The 16337-nt window shown below is 41.6% G+C and overlaps 3 protein-coding genes across 3 annotated transcripts; 1 reads left to right on the forward strand and 2 right to left on the reverse strand.

Annotated features, from left to right (window-relative positions):
* Nucleotides 1-804: 804 nt before the first annotated feature.
* On the reverse strand, nt 805-8997 carry LOC125354952 (MYC binding protein). The gene is made up of 5 exons (XM_048350945.1): nt 8791-8997; nt 8515-8587; nt 2988-3036; nt 2395-2524; nt 805-1025 (listed from the first exon to the last, which is right to left on the reverse strand). Exons 1-5 carry the CDS (start codon nt 8938-8940, stop codon nt 981-983), a joined length of 447 nt encoding a protein of 148 aa, XP_048206902.1. The 5' UTR covers nt 8941-8997; the 3' UTR covers nt 805-980.
* A 97-nt stretch (nt 8998-9094) lies between these two features.
* On the forward strand, nt 9095-16093 carry LOC125354955 (zinc finger protein 709-like). Its single transcript, XM_048350947.1, has 3 exons — nt 9095-9110; nt 11834-12057; nt 13188-16093. The coding sequence occupies exon 3, from the start codon at nt 13285-13287 to the stop codon at nt 14788-14790; it is 1506 nt and encodes a 501-aa protein (XP_048206904.1). The 5' UTR covers nt 9095-9110; nt 11834-12057; nt 13188-13284; the 3' UTR covers nt 14791-16093.
* Nucleotides 10498-12139, reverse strand: Gja9 (gap junction protein alpha 9). The gene has a single exon (XM_048350946.1). It carries the CDS (start codon nt 12137-12139, stop codon nt 10631-10633), a length of 1509 nt encoding a protein of 502 aa, XP_048206903.1. The 3' UTR covers nt 10498-10630.
* Nucleotides 16094-16337: the final 244 nt, after the last annotated feature.

Raw genomic sequence — 16337 nt, forward strand, 5'->3', positions numbered from 1 at the left:
TAAATATCAGTCTTTGGCTTAAAATTCCAACACCCAACCTCCTTTCATTCTTGCCCTACCTACTTCACAGGGATAATGAAGATAAAATGAGTTGAAGGCTAGAAAAATATTTTGAGAGAGGAAAAAAGCACTACAGAATTAAACTCACAAACTATAATTTTCCACAATATATGGCTCATTCTTTTTCCCATCCCAGCTTGTGCCTGGACCCACAATTATATTAACTTGGTTTTGTGCTCAACTTAGCAGTTAAGTAAGGCAGCATATCAGGGTGATCCTATTTTAAAGTTATGTAAACTGCAGTCATGGTAACTGCATTATTAAGCAAACTGAACAAGGCTGGTGTAAAACTAGGACTCATTAAAGCACAGAGCAAAGGCAATATATGTGACAGGGCATGACTGCATAGAAGGGAAACGTGGTGTCAAAGTTCACGCTGACACACACAGTTCTCTAAGGCAAAGTGGTGGCCAAGAAGAGTTATTTGTTCTGCATTCTATAACAGCAGAAGACTCCTGGAAACTCATGAAAAAGCATCTTATGTCACACACCTCTCCAGCTGCCTAAAGGAATATAACCACTGTCATCGTCATTGTAAAGAATGATTGCACCTATGCTCATATCCTGAACCAAACCGAGAAATATAGCTCCATGCTAAAATTCCTGGGCTAAACCACAACCAGTGCCATCATTCTCAACCAGACTAAGAAACAGAATATCCTTTAAGGTAATTAATTGGTTGGCGGTTTAGGTTTCCTTGAGAATTTCCTTTGGATTCTCCTGCTTTTTAAGACCCAATGAATGTAATATTGACTTTTTATTAGTGATTCTAAATATATGTGTTTAATAACAAACTGTGATAAGTGAACTTAACATATTAAAAGAGTTTTATAGCATCTGTCCAGAAAAGATTATATACTATACAAACTATTCAAGTCATACAAAACCATTTTTCAGTGTCTTTTCAACTGAGAAGAATCCTATTCAGCACGCTTCTCCTCCTGAGGTGGTTCATACTGAGCAAGCTATGGGGCAAAGACAGAGGAATTTAAGTAAATTTTATTCTAAAGTAAAAAACTTAGTAACAAAACAATTTAAATAATTATATCCTAGTTATTGAATCATTAATCATGATCTACACCTACTCTAATGAAAGCCCTTTTCTGTAAACTTTTAATATTACTGGAAAACTGGAATTTAATTGCAGTTCATGACTGAACATTTGATACTTGCATATCAAATACTTTATATGCAATCAGCTACATCTTCCCAAAGATACTAGACCTCATAATAAGGATCTGTCTTCCTCGCTACCAAGTTTGCCAAAACTTCCCCTAGAGGAAAAGTGTTATTAATTTGGTCAGTCAATGAACAGTCGCTAAGGTCTTTGACTTAGAAGGTGTCAGTTAACTAGCTATTGCACTATGTAAAAACTTAAGGTAATTGAAGATACTGTGCTTTCTTTTATACTAAATTGTGGTGCCTTACAACAACACTAGGGTTCTTCCAACTAGATTTGAAAAGTTTATTATGCTTCACATGCCCCATATACCTATTTCACTACTTCATACTATGAGAAATACCTAGAGAAACATAAAATGCACTATATGATTTAGAATGTAGTAAAAACTCAAAGATTTTGAAGTGTATGAAAAGTTTCATGAGAGTGTGAACAAAGAAAACTTTAGAGCTAGGTAAAATTAAGGACAGTTCAGCTCTCTAAATTTGTTCATCCTGGGCCACTAGGCAGGATACTGCAAACTGTACTGCACAACTCTAGAAGGCACTGTTCACAAAGCAGTAGCCCTATTCTGACCTTAACTAAGAATCTTAGAATTATGCCTTTATGGGGCTGGGAATATGGCCTAGTGGCAAGAGTGCTTGCCTCCTACACATGAAGTTCTCGGTTCGATTCCCCAGCACCACATAGATGGAAAACGGCCAGAAGGGGCGCTGTGGCTCAGGTGGCAGTGCTAGCCTTGAGCGGGAAGAAGCCAGGGACAGTGCTTAGGCCCTGAGTCCAAGGCCCAGGACTGGCCAAAAATAAATAAATAAATAAGAATTATGCCTTTATTTAGACAGTGTTAGCCAGTATTCCCATCTTTTCGTTGAGCACGCTCCCAAGAACCTCTTCTTGACCACTTTGCTTGTCCAATTTAGTTTGTCTTGCGTGAAGCCAAAGTTTTCCTTGCATTGGATTCAGATTGATTTTCACCCTCCTCCTTCCCTAGCTGCCTCTTTTATTGGTTTTTGGAGTATTGAGGGTTGAACCCACCCCCTTGCTCATGCTAGGCCAACTCCCACTGAGCTACATCCCTAGCCCTAGTGAAGTTTTCATCAGATAAGCGAAATAAGTGAAAATAATTTCAACATAAATTCCTTTTAAAATTTTACCTTTGCTTTCAGCTTTTTATTTTCTTCTACAGTAGCTTCGTATTTTTCTTTCATTTCTGCCAATTCTAGGCGAAGCAGCTCTATTTCTGCATTTTCTGGAGTGGCAGCTCCTAAGTGATGCTTTAAAAAACTAACATCAATGTTAAAGAAATTACTTCTTAGTGTTGAATCAAACTAATTAAATGTTCAGAGTAGCATAAATGTCTCTGACCAGAAGTACCCACCAGACCACCAATATTTACCCAGAAACCATCATCTAAAAACTCAAATGTTTTCAAAAAGCAAAAAGATTATTTGAGGGCTGGGAATATGGCCTAGTGGTAGAGTGCTCGCCTCATATACATGAAGCCCTGGGCTCAATTCCTCAGCACCACATATATAGAAAAAGCCAGAAGTGGCGCTGTGGCTCAAGTGGTAGAGTGTTATTAGCCTTGAGCAAAAAGAAACCAGGGACAGTGCTCAGGCTCTGAGTTCAAGCCCCAGGACCGATAAAAAAAAAAAAAAAAGATTATTTGAAAAGTGTTTATCTAATGTGAAAAATAAGAATTTAAAAATAAGGCCTTTTTTCAAATCCAGAAAAATGAAAAGGATACTCCAAAGCACTATTAGGTTTCTCTGGTTCTTCATATAAGGCTACCAACACTGCAAATCAGAAAGCAAGAAAAAAAAAAAACAATTAAAGTCTTAAATATGAACAGCTGAAATGCTTTATAATTCATTAAGTATAAGAACAATTACATAGCCAAGACTGTCCACACAGTTGTGGACACATCAAACAAGGTCACTGCTCCCAAACTTAGAATCCAATGCAAAAGATAAGCAAGGAACCGAACAGAATATCAAGCAGCTGTACTAGACTGATTTACAAAGCACAAGGCTTCAGAAAGGGAGGAAAAGACAGACTGGGCAAGGAGTGTTTCAGATAAAGTAAGGGCCAGGAGATAAAAGAACATGCTGAAGAACTGACAATTCAAGTGTAGCTGGCTAGAGTTGCAGGTTATGCGAATGGCAAGATCTGGGTCCAAACTAAGGAGGGTCATACAAGTTTGGTTGGACTTTGAACCTAAGAACAACAAGCATATAATCAAACCTTTTTGAGCAAAGTAGTGACAGGGTCACTCCTGACTGCTTAGTGGCAGGCGCTGTCTTAAGTGCAAGGATAATGGCTGTAAGATCAACTAAGAAGCTAATGTAGCAACCCAGTTTAAAAGACAGTGATAGAGATGATAATGCTGTTTGACTTTAATGGTAGCAATTTCTGTATGCAGTAGGTCCAAAGATTTTGGTAAGCTGCTTAATTTTTACAATTTTTAAGTTGTATAATTTGTTTTCTTGCAAAATAAAAACGTAATATAAACACTTTCACCTAAAACAAAAATAGAAGTATGAGAGAAAAGAAAGTGGAGAAACAGGGCTGGGGATATGGCCTAGGCAAGAGTGCTTGTCTCATATACATGAGGCCCTGGGTTCAATTCCCCAGCACCACATATACAGAAAATGGCCAGAAGGGGCGCTGTGGCTCAAGGGGCAGAGTGCTAGCCTTGAGCAAAAAGAAGCCAGGGACAGTGCTCAGGCCCTGAGTCCAAGCCCCAGGACTGGCCCCCCCCCCCCAAAAAAAAAAAAAAAGAAAGTGGAGAAACATTTTATGAGAGAAGAAACAGGGCAGTGTTTCAATTCAAAATGTCCAAAGACTGAAGGAGATTTTTTTTTTCTTTTTTGTATCAGCAGTGGGGCTTGAACTCAAGGCCTGGGTGCTATCCCTGAGCTTTCCTTAAAAACTGAAAGCTAGTAATCTACCACTTGAGCCATAGCTCTACTTTTGGCCTTTTTGGTATTAATTGGAGATAAGAATCTCAGGGGCTTTCCTGCCTGGGCTGGCTTTGAACCTTGATCTTCACATCTCAGCCTCATGAAGAGTAAAGATTACAGGCAAGAGCCACAGGCACTAGGCTAAGATTGAAGTTTTGATACAGCATATTAACTAATCACCAACCAAAGATCAATTGATCAGTTTTAAAATACATACTACAGTGTTTCAAACCTAATAGCTCTTAGGAGCACAACCTTGTTTATCTATTGATAAGCAAATTCCTCCAGGAATTTAGTATTCAGATAAAGATTTGTCTAACACCATAGATAACCATTTAGTGCATGAAACTCTGAAGTCTGACAAAAAGCAAAAAAAAAAAAAATACATCTACAAAAAAGGCACATGTACAGCTCAAGAAGTCCTGTGCTAAACCGATTTATGAATGCCTTATATATTTTAACAATTTTAAATAATACAGTATGAAAAACTGAATTGGCAACTACTTTTACCTTTAGCTTCTAAGTCTGTCAGTGGAATTTAGAAGGTTGTTAATTGCAGAATGTAAATATTAAGATTCCTGTGCTGTCTAAGGATGAATATATCTCTTTTAATCAGATAAAGAAAGCTTCGTGGGCTGGGAACATGGCCCAGTGGTAAAGTGCTTGCTTCGTATACATAAAGCCCTGGATTCGATTCCTCAGCACCACATATATAGAAAAAGCCAGAAGTAGACCTGTGGCCCAAGTAGTAGAGTGCTAGCCTTGAGCAAAAAGAAGCCAGGGACAGTGTTCAGGCTATGAGTTCAAGCCCCAAGACTGGCAAAAAAAGAAAAAGCAAGCTTCATACCAAGTCACGTTCCCTTTTTTTGCCTTAGAAGCCACAATTCTTAGAAGTTGGCACTGTCCCTGGAAGACACTTGCTATTCACAATGTTCAAAGAATGAAGTTTTATATATACATGCTAAATAAGCACCAACTAAAAATTGCTAGTAGTATGCTCAGATCAGCACTAAAGTATATACTATCGTCGTTTCATATCTAATAACTCACATGAGCACTACTTCGTACATCCACTGAATAAACTCCTGAAAATTTTAGTACCCATATAAAAATAACGGTCTCTTCCAAATGATTTGTGTGTGCCAGTCCAGGGGCTTGAACTCAGGGCCTGGGGGCTATCTCTGAGCTTTTGTGCTCCAGTCTACTGCTCTACTACTTGAGAGACAGCTCTGCTTCTGGCCTTTTGGGCCATTAATTGGAGATCAGAGTCTCAAGGGCTTTCCTGCTCTAGCTGGCTTTGAGCCACAATCCTCACGTCTCAGCCTCCAGAATAGCTAGGATTACAGGTGTGAGTCGCTGACACCTGGTTGCCTCATCATTCTCCTACAGTGTTCTAATGTTATAAACAATTTCAAATCTTTTAAAAACAGCTGGTAAAAAAATAATATAAATAATATAAATATAATATAAATATAAATAATATAAATTATTATGTTTAGAGTTTAAAAACCAAATAAATCATACCAATAGATTCTGTTGTCTGGTGTTACTCAGCAGACTGCAAATCTAAGAGATTGAGGGCTTAGATTCTTGAGTACAAGTGTGCAAAGGAAAAGAAAACTCCAGGGGTTTCCGTCACTAATGAAGGAAATCCTTGAATAGCCACAGCCTGTGTACATTCTGTGCAGTTTTATCCTGCAACTGTCAGTTTTCTGCCTTTTACTAGTCTGTTTTTAATTAACTCCATCTACCACCTTGGCCTTCTTATCCTGGCTCAGTATCCCTTATCCAAAATGCTTGGAACCAGAAACATTTCCAACTTTTTTCAGATTTTGATATGCTTGCACATATATAAAATGAGATATCTTGGGGATAGAATCAAAGACTAGACATGAGATCCTTTTGTTTCAAATATACTTTATACACAGAGCCTGAATGTAATTTTTTTGTTTGTTTGTTTTTTGGCTTTGTTTTTTTGCCAGTCCTGTTCTTGAACTCAGAGCCTAGACACTGTCCTTGAGCTTCTTTTGCTCAAGGCTAGCACTCTACCACTTGAGCCACAGTGCCACTTTTGGCTTTTTCTGTTTGTGAAGACTGGAACCCAGGGCTTCATGCATGCAAGGCAAGCACTCTACCACTAAGCCACATTCCCATCCCCTGAATGTAATTTTATACAATACTTTTAGGCTATTGTATCTCGACTGACATGTCATATACAGTTAGGTCATGTAAACAGTGGCTCACACCTGTAATCCTAGCTATTCCAGAGGCTGAGATCTGAAGGTTGCCATTTGAAACCAGTCCAAGCAAACAAAGCAAAGACTCTTTACTCTAATTCACTAGCAAAAGTGGAGCTGTGGCCCAAGAGGGAGAATACCATCTTAAAGCAAAAAAGGCAAGCAAGAGTATGAGGCTGTACTACACACATTTAAAAAAAAATCGGAGGGACATTTTGTATTTCAGATTAGTTTAGGGATGCCTGACCTGTATTTCCAAGAGTTCTTGACATCATACATTGTTTCATTTAAATCTCTGCTCAGAAGTTATCTCATAAGCAAGGCCTTCCTCAGTACTCTGTGACTTTATTCCCTTAACTTTGTACTAAGACTTTAATCTGAACATTTACTACTAGCTGACACTCTACATTTCTTTGGTGTCTGTCTCCGCAGCTCCCATACAAACTCATGAGAACTAAGGCCTTATTTTACGACTGTATCTTTGCAAGAAAAAAATGGTTGATTTCAAGAGAATGTCATTTCAAGTACCTGTGACACTACCAGACAACACAACCCAATGCTTTTATGAAGTAGTTTCTTAGTATTTGCTGGTTTATTTGCAAAGACAGAGAAACCTACGTGAACCAAAGTTGGTGGCTACTCACAATTGCTAACCCATCCAGGCATGAGAACTAAAAGCCTTGCTTCCTACTAAAATTTGTCCATTCTCCCAATTTTCCCCTAACCTTTGTTTCCCCCAAAAGATAACCAAATTGTTTTACATTCTATTTTCCCTATTCTCATATGGATCATGGTCCTCATCCACCAAGCAATTCTCTCAACCCTTGAAAAATCCTACCCAGTGCACTGAAATGTTACAGTCCATCCAATAACTTACTGCTGAGCTGAGCTCATAAAGCTACCTTGGAATCCTCAGGTTTCAAGCACCTTACCTACTCAGGACAGACGAGATACAGGATAACAGAACACTTCTATTCAAAAAAAAAAAAAGGTGAGCTGGGAGTGTGGCTTAGTGGTAGTGCTTGCCTAGCATGCATGAAGCCCTGGTTCGATTCCTCAATAACACATACACAGAAAAAGCCAGAAGTGGAGCTATGGCTCAAGAGGTAGAGTGCTAGCCTTGAGCAAAAGAAGCTCAGGGGCAGTGCCCAGGCCCTGAGTTCAAGTCCCAGGACTGGTACCAAAAAAAAAAAAAAAGGAGTCAGCAATAGCCAGGCACCAGTGGCTCATGCCTGTAATCATAGCTACTCAGGAGGTTAAGATCTGTAGAGTGACTTTAGAAGCCAACCAGGGCAGGAAAGTCCATCAGATTCTTACTTTAATTAACTACCAAAAAAAAAAAAAAGCTGGAAGTGGAGCTCAAGTGGTAGAGTGCTAGCCTGGAAAAAGAAAAGGAAAAAAAAAAAAAAAACGGGTAACAGCACCCAGGCCCTGAGTTCAAGCTCCAGGATCTGGGCACTCGAGCGCGCGTGCAAACACACAATATAACACAGAATAGTATACCATCTTAAGAGTGCTCTCAAGTTCCTTAAACTATAATCCTATTTTAGTAATGAAATCTACACGGAAGAATTGCTGTAGACGTCTTAAGGAATGAAGGTTGAAAAGCCATAGCTAAGTTGTCTACGAGTTGCCCGTTTGGAGAATTTTAAGCTCCCTAAGTTACTTCATAGCCCACTTTCAAATCGTTTTTCCAGGAGCCCTTGGTTCGAGGGAAAATGTTAAGCTTCTGAAGACTCCGCCAAGTGTGCGAGGGCGGGAGGGATTGGGGTTTCAAGGCCTTCAGCAAACAGGTCCACAGTAGCTGCTAGAGGCAAAGCAACGGAAGTTGGAGAGACTTTGCAACAGCTGCAAGAGTTTCACTCCTCGCTCCGGAGCGGTGGCAGGAGCGAGGCTGCCGGCCAGGCGGCGTCCGACGGCGGGCGCCGGGCTCGTTGGGCCGCCGCGCCCCCAGGACCACCTCGCAGGACCCCAGGCCGCACGGGTCCCACCTGTTCCCCTCCGGTCCCCACGCCCAGCCCCGCAGGGAACCGCGCCGCGGAGCACCCGGAGCCCTCTCCTAGCCCACGCTCACCCTTGGTCAGTGTGTCCAGCACCCCTGACTTCTCCAAGTATCTCCGGAACTGCTCACGCTTCGAGTCGGCGGCCTGAGGAGACACCGCGGGGTAGTGACCCGAGCCCGGGGGCCGGAGCAGGAAGAAGGCGCTGGGAGTCCGGCCACCCCGCCTCGCCTCACCTCGCGACCTCAAGCCCCTAAAACCTGCACGCGCGCCCCAACTCCCACCCGGAGCCGACCAGCGGCTGGCAACCGCCCGCACGCACGCCCCCAGCCACGCCGCGCCCCCCTCACTTTGTAATGGGCCATAGTGACAGCGGCGTCGCTGGCGCCGAGACACGGGCTGGCGGGCTCGGAGGAGCACTGCTCATGCGCGGAGGGGGCTGTGCGCCTGCGCACTAGCCAGGCACGGGCCCGAGTGGCCGAGGCGGGGCCTGTTTTCATGGCGACCGGGACGCCGTGCCTCTGCCATGGCAATCCGAGTCCAGGGAGGCTGCGTACTCCCGCCTCTGCGAATGCTCTTTCCTTCCCCCAAGCCTTCCTCTTCCGGTCCCCCTGCGCGGCGGTGGCTGAGCGGAGAGGCCTGGGCTCGGGAACTCGGCGCAAGTGTCCAGGTGGGGCCCCAGGTGGGCGTGGTACCGGGGGCGGGGCCGGAGCGCGGGACCGCGGCCTGGGGAAGGTTGGCCCTTGGGGGGCGGGGGGGAGGGGGACACTGGGGCCTTGCGAGTCGTGGCGGCCTGTGTGTGCCGGGCTTCTTGGCTTTCGTCAGAGAAAGAGAATTAAATACATACATGCATACATACATACAATAAATGAAGGACGCGCCGGGGACCCGGGTTTTCCCTGACTTAAGCAGAGTGTTGCGTTAGAATCGAGTTGCAAGTCCAGCTTTTCCCCTTGAAAAGCCGTTTTTGTGGCCTCTGGAAGTAAGTCGTGTGCTAGCTAATACAAGCTGCGCTTTTGAGCTAGTATTGTGTGTTGGTCCCGTGTTCTAAAGGTAGTTTTCGTTTTAATCCTCTCACCACCCCTGTGGGGTAAGGTCAGTAAAGGGCGAGGGTACAGGACCCCAGAGGAGCGGAGCCCAAACTGTCTCCAATCCCGGAAGTGAGTCCCATGCTCCACAGCAAGGAACCCTGAAGCCAGCTTGGGCCCTTTTGAAGATGTTTATTTGCTAGAGAGCATTGTGATTATAAGTGACACCCGTCAGTTTGCAAGTCTCTAAGTTATCTAATACACGAGCAAATAAAATCAATTTAGTGCCCAAAGAAAAAAATATTAGTAACTAAAAAGAAAAACTGTACAGATCAAGAAAACTTAACAAGGCCATGTGAAAACTTGGTCCCAAACTAGCCTACTCTTCCAGTACATGTGATTTTATTTTTTCCTAAATAAGTTTTTCACATATTTTGAAGGGAAAAGAAAGATATCTTGATTTAGTTATCCTATGTTTCTTAACTTGGAATTATCAAAATTCAAAATCAAAATTAAAGCTGTTTCAGTTTCTGAAGGAAAATTGCAGTTGTCTGTCTTAATGGATGTCTACTTCCTTCTCTTCCTCCTCCCAGTAGGCAACTTCTATGGTGGGAATAATATGTAGAATTGTAATACGGAGGTCAGATCTGGCCAGCACCATCATCGGGCACATGACAAGTTGCACTATCTGGCATCTTGATGGGTGTCCCTGAATTCCTAGAGGAAGGGAAGTCCCATTCCCAGGTAATGGATGTTCTTGAATCCCTGGAAACAGGGGTGGGCATTGGGCCTATAGGTTACTGAACCTGTCAGTCAAGTGCTTGGGACTGAGAGCTTCCCGTGACCCTATCCCCTGACCTTTAGGGTCAGGCCAGCTCAGGCGCCATTATGCCATGCCACATGTCTCTGTCTTCACGCATCCCTCTTCAGCTCTCCATTGGAGCTGAATTGGTTTGTTGGTGTTGTTTTTGTTCTATCTTTCCTCTCTGGCCTGTTTCCTGACAGTGTTAAGGGTATTTGTGGGCTGCAGGCCTTTGTAACAACTGTTAAAACTGTTGCAGACTATTAATGCTCTAATAAAAACTCCCAAGATTCCATCCATCAAAATGTGGCTTCTGGGATAATTTACCATATAACAGAATGTCCAAAAGCCAGCAACTGTTCAGATCTGAAGATCTGTGGAAACCCGCCTACCAATGAAGTTGTTCCTCAGGGATACTAAATTACTGGGAGGACAAACAGTGGAATTGTTGGAGGTTCTAACAGACTTTGGCTCAAAGAACAACTGTCTTAAAGAATCAGGAGTGTCAACTGGTTGGGAATCTCCCCCTGAAGGGAAGAGAGTTCTGCTTCTCACCTCTCTGAATTGGCTCTTGAAGTTATCTTTAGGAGGTGCCCTTTGATTTTTACCTTCTGTAGAGGGACACCATGTAGCACCAAGCCCAGGGGGTTTCCAAATACAGGTAGCTGGCAGGGTGAAATCTGTGTGAGGTGGTGACTTACCCATATGGGTGTCTATATCCAGAACAGTACCTGCAACAGAGCAATATCTTCTAGGCCAGTACTGCTTTTTGATGTCTTTACCCTCCGTTCCTCTCTGTTTCCTTACATTCTGACCAGTAACTTCTTTTCCAAATATTTTATGAGTGCCTTTGTTGTTATTTAAGCTGGTAGGATAAAGGAAACTGCAGCTAGAGCACATCCCATTATGTTCCTCTTTACCCAAAATGTGACTGTTAGGAGCTGCCTGAAACTCAAATAATGAATTTAAACTCTGACATACTGCTGCGTGTGCTGGCTTTTCCTCAAACAGGTTGTAATAAGATACAGAAGGGAATCTCTTTGGTGAATTTGCAGGTGTGCCTTGATATTTGTCTTGGTTTAGTTTTGATTTCTTTGTGTGGTATTCATTATGTTTGTCCTTTGATTTATGTTGTCCCCAAAGCCCTCTTTTAATCTTTTTTAAACCAAGGTGGAAAATTTCTAGAATGTTTAAGAAAAGTGAAACGGTGGCTATGCACTGCATAAATAATAGGAATATTGTCTTTTCTGTTGGTCTTGAGATAAAACAATCAATTATATTTGGACATGGATGGCCATGGCATTTAAATAGAGGATCTAAGTGAAATCCGTATAGGAGGTACTGTCCAGTAATGAACCCAACTTCAACCACAGAGCGAGTGAAAATGTGTATCACATAGGTGCAAAGTAAGCTTCCTCTGAGTGGAGCTTTATCTGGTTTACTTTTCCCCTCTAGCTGGGAAAGCTCTTGCTCCAGTCTTCTCTGATCCATGGGCATTTCAAACTCTACTCCATCCAGTTCTCTTCTCAATTGAGCTTTTAACCTCTGCCTCTCTTTCTCTAGAACTCTGAGTCGGTACAAAGCATGGCCCATGTAGACCAGAGATGGTGAAGACACAAATATTACTTGCAGAACCCAGTATCTAATGAGGGAGATAGGAAAAGCCTGGTCATAGCACACATTTCTGCAACCTGGTTGTTCTGTATTGCAGATGAAACCAGACTGCTCATCATTCCAGACATCTTCAGCTGCTATGCCCAGAACAAGCATGCGAAATATGAACAAGATGGTGAGCCAGATCTTTCCAATCATGGTGGAGTGAATGTGGACTTCCTCCAGAACACCTCCAAGAAGGTTCCAGTCCCCCATGTGTTTGTTTAGTCAGCCATCGTAGCTCTGAACCGTATCACGGGAGGCAGATAAAATCTTCCATTATGAAGAAAGCAGTGTTTCTTAAAGCAAACCTATAGCCAAAATATGAATGAGGCATCATTTTTTTCATGTGTCAGTTGCTTCACATATACCATAGATAGTAGGAGTAATCTATAACAGAACATATTTCAGATTTTAGAGGTTTAAAATCACTTATGAGTGCAAAAAAATGTGATACATAGAAAAAAATGTGTATTTTCTCTATTGAGAATAGAATTGTTCATTGGGTACAGGTGACTCATGCCTATACTCCTAGCTATTCAGGAAGCTGAGATCTGAAAATCATGGTTTAAAGCCAATCCAAACAGGAAAGTGTGAGATTCTTATCTCTAATTAACCACCAAAAAAACAGAAGTGGAGCTGTGGCTAAAGTGGTAGAGCATTACCCTTGAGCAAAACATCTCAGGGATAGTGCCCAGGCCCTGAGTTCAAGACCGAGGAGCAATATAAAACAATAAGAATAGAATTGTTGTGCTGGGGTATAGTTCGTTGGTGGAATATATGTGTAGTCTGCATGAAGCACTGGGTTCAGTCCTCAGCAGTAAAAAAAAAAAATGAAAGTTACAGGATTCCCTATCAGAAGTAATTTTATTTAGCTGATGATTATGGTTGATTTATTTAAACTACAAACAGGTTCCTAAAATTACTGATTTGATCTTACAAACAAACCTAGTAAGCTTGTTTCCTAGAAAAGTTTTCACTGCTCCATAACTTTTTCTTTCTTTCTTTTTGTTTGCCAGTACTGGAGCTTGGACTCAGGGCCTGAGCACTGTCCCTGGCTCCTTTTTGCTCAAGGCTAGCACTCTACCACTTGAGCCACAGTGCTACTTCGGGCTTTTTTCTATATGTGTGGTACTGAGGAATCGAGCCCAGGGCTTCATGTGTACAAGGCGAGCACTCTACTACTAGGCCATATTCCCAGCCCTCCATACTTTTTGAGTCTTCCTTTCTGGCACTGCCCTATACACTGTCCTCTTTGGACTACTGAGAGGAGTCTCCAGTAGCCTATCCTCCATTGCTCTTGTAAACGCCCCTGACCTCTGGGTCCAAGAGGAAGATACTGGGTACCCCAGAAGCCAGAAATGGAGTCTGTGAGCTTTGAGGATGTTGCTGTGAACTTCACCTCTGAGGAGTGGGCTTTACTGGATCCTTCCCAGAAAAGACTCTACAGAGATGTGATGTGGGAAATCTTCAGGAACCTAACTGCTTTAGGAAAAATACAGGAAGACCAGAACATTGACTATGACTACAGAAATTCCAGGAGAAATATAAGAAGTCAGGTGCTCAGGAGACTCTGTGAACATAGCGAGGAAGGTGAAGAAGTCTTTAGCCAGATTCCAGATCCTGTTGTGAATGAGACTCCTCCTGGAGTAAAACTGTGTGGAAGCCATGTGTGTGGTGATGTCCTTATTGGTCATTCAACCCTAAGTGTGCCTATCACTGTTCAGACTGGACTTGAGTCTTATGAATATCAGGACTATGACAAGAATCTGTATAAACGTAGGGAATATGGGAAAGCTGTTAGTTATCCTAAATGCTTTGTGAAGCATGAACCAGCTCATTCTGAAGAGAGATCACCCAAACATATAGAATATGAGAAAGCCCTAAGGAGCCACAATTATAGTCAAATACATGAAAAAAATGACCATAAAGAGAAAACAAATGTGTGTAACCAGAGTGGTGGAGTCTTGTCTCGTCCCAGTGTCCCTCAGTACCAGGAAGGAATTCACGCTGGAGAGAAGCCCTATGTGTGTAAACAGTGTGGGAAAGCCTTTTCTTTTTTGAGTAGCATTCGAAGACACGAACGCGCGCACACGGGGGAGAAACCCTATGTGTGTAAGCAATGTGGGAAAGCCTTCAGTCACTTGACTAATTTTCAGCAACATGAACGTACTCACACAGGAGAGAAACCTTATGTGTGTAAGCAATGTGGGAAAGCTTTCACCTATTACAATTCCTTTCAAACACATAAAAGGAACCACACTGGAGAGAAACCCTATTTATGTAAGCTGTGTGATAAAGCCTTTACTAGTCGCACTTCCCTTCGATATCATGAGAGCATTCACAGTGGAGAGAAACCCTATGTGTGTGAGCAATGTGGGAAAGCCTTCCCTTGTACCAGTTCCATTCGAAGACATGAAAGGACTCACACGGGAGAGAAACCCTTTCTGTGTAAACAATGTGGCAAAGGTTTCAGCTCTTCCAGTTCCTTTCGAATACACGAACGAACTCACACTGGAGAAAAACCCTATAAATGCAAGGAATGCGGTAAGGCCTTCACAGGTCACAGTTCCCTTCGTTGCCATGAAAAAATCCACAGTGGAGAGAAACCTTATGAATGTAAGCAATGTGGAAAAGCTTTTTCTTCCTTGAGTAATTTTAGAAGACATGAACAAATACACACTGGTGAGAAACCCTATGTGTGTAAGCAGTGTGGGAAAGCCTTCACTTGTTCTGGTTCCCTTCAGAAACATGAAAGGACTCACAGAGTAGAGAGTTCTAAAATAGAATGTGAGAATGCCTCATTGTCACATGATCTTTCTAGCAAACATAGCAGTACAGAAGAAAGAGAATTACAATCGGTGTAAAGTGTTGAGCATGCCTCTGATCATCTTACAGAATTCACAAACTAAAAAGGGCCTACTGTGGTAAGAGGAGATGTGCAGAAGTCTTTGGTCAGGCCATACCTAAGAGTTCATCCAGGTTAAAAACCTTGTGACCATTAAAAACAACGTTCTGGAAAATTCCTCCTTTGATGGAATCCTACTGATAAGTTTTATGAAGAGCTTGATGCAAAATAATTTCTGTAGACTACTCTAGAAATTGTTCAAACTGAAAAATATGTTCTAAAAGTTAGAAGTATATTGTGTTTACTAGTGAGTCATTCTTAAAATAGACTCCTGAACTATAGATTGTTTTGTTTCATTGGGATTTGAATTTAGACTATATTTCTAATTTTCACCCTTTAAAAGAAGTGTTAAAGTAACCTTTAAGGCTTAAGTAATAGGACAAGAGGTAGCATCCTTTTTAGTCATTGGGTAGCAACTTTGTTCTTTTATTTTTAGCCATTTTGGCTCCATGCATAAATCAAAATGTATTTCTAATAAGCCAGGAGACTTAACTTTTTTAATATCTTTAAAATAATTGTGGTTAATGTGCCACTAAAAATTAATTTTTGTTGATTGGTAGGATTTTCCTATTAGGCATATGTGGCAGATTCCAATGTATTTATATAATTTCTTTGTTACCATTCTTTTTTCATCACTGTGACTGATTACATGAGAGAAACAACTTGGGAAAAAATTGTTTTGCTCATGGTTTCAGAGGTATCTATTCATCATGGTAGAACAAGCAGTTCATATGACAAATAGGAGCAAAGGAGTGCCTGTATAGGAAGCAGCCAAGGCAAGATAAAGCCCCAAAGGACATCCCTTTAGTGACCTACTCCCTCAACCGAGGTCCCCACCTCCTAGTAATGACACCATATCATAAACTCATTGAGGCGTGAGTTCATTCATTGGATCCAGAGCCCTAATTGGATCCAGATCTAATCATCTCTGGAAATGTTAATGCAAACACCAAGAAGTGTGCTTTACCAATCTTAGGTATCTTTAAATCCAGTCAAGTTTACAATGAAAATCATCACAGTCTTTTTTCAGATCCACTGATGTTTATTATGTAGATTTTGTATCTTTTACTGTTCGTGGTATATTTTCTTGAAGATTTTTGTACATGTTTTTAGGAAGTTTTTGAACTGTTTTAACCAATGTTGTCTTTTTCATTAACTGAGAAAGTATCTGCAAATACTCTCCCCCATGTTTATAAATTAGATCAAGTTTGCCAAATTTTTCCTTTCAGGCTAAGAGTGATTATTATACTGTGTGCTAACAAGTAACAATGTTTTCTTTATGCAAATATTACTTTATGCTTATATTGTTATAGCCTTCATTTTGATAACAGTTTGTGGTTCATCATAAGAAAAGTCATGCTGTTATTAGTATCCTCTTGCTAGAGACCATAAAACCCATAAATTTGTCAAGTAGTATGTAATAATTTCTACTAACAAATCTGTCCACAAACCATTAAAAAAAAGTATAACTCAAATCAATGTTTTTGTTGTTGTTGTTGTTCCAGT

The sequence above is a fragment of the Perognathus longimembris genome, chromosome 7 (assembly GCF_023159225.1).
Source record: "Perognathus longimembris pacificus isolate PPM17 chromosome 7, ASM2315922v1, whole genome shotgun sequence".
Classification (NCBI taxonomy): Eukaryota; Metazoa; Chordata; class Mammalia; order Rodentia; family Heteromyidae; genus Perognathus; species Perognathus longimembris.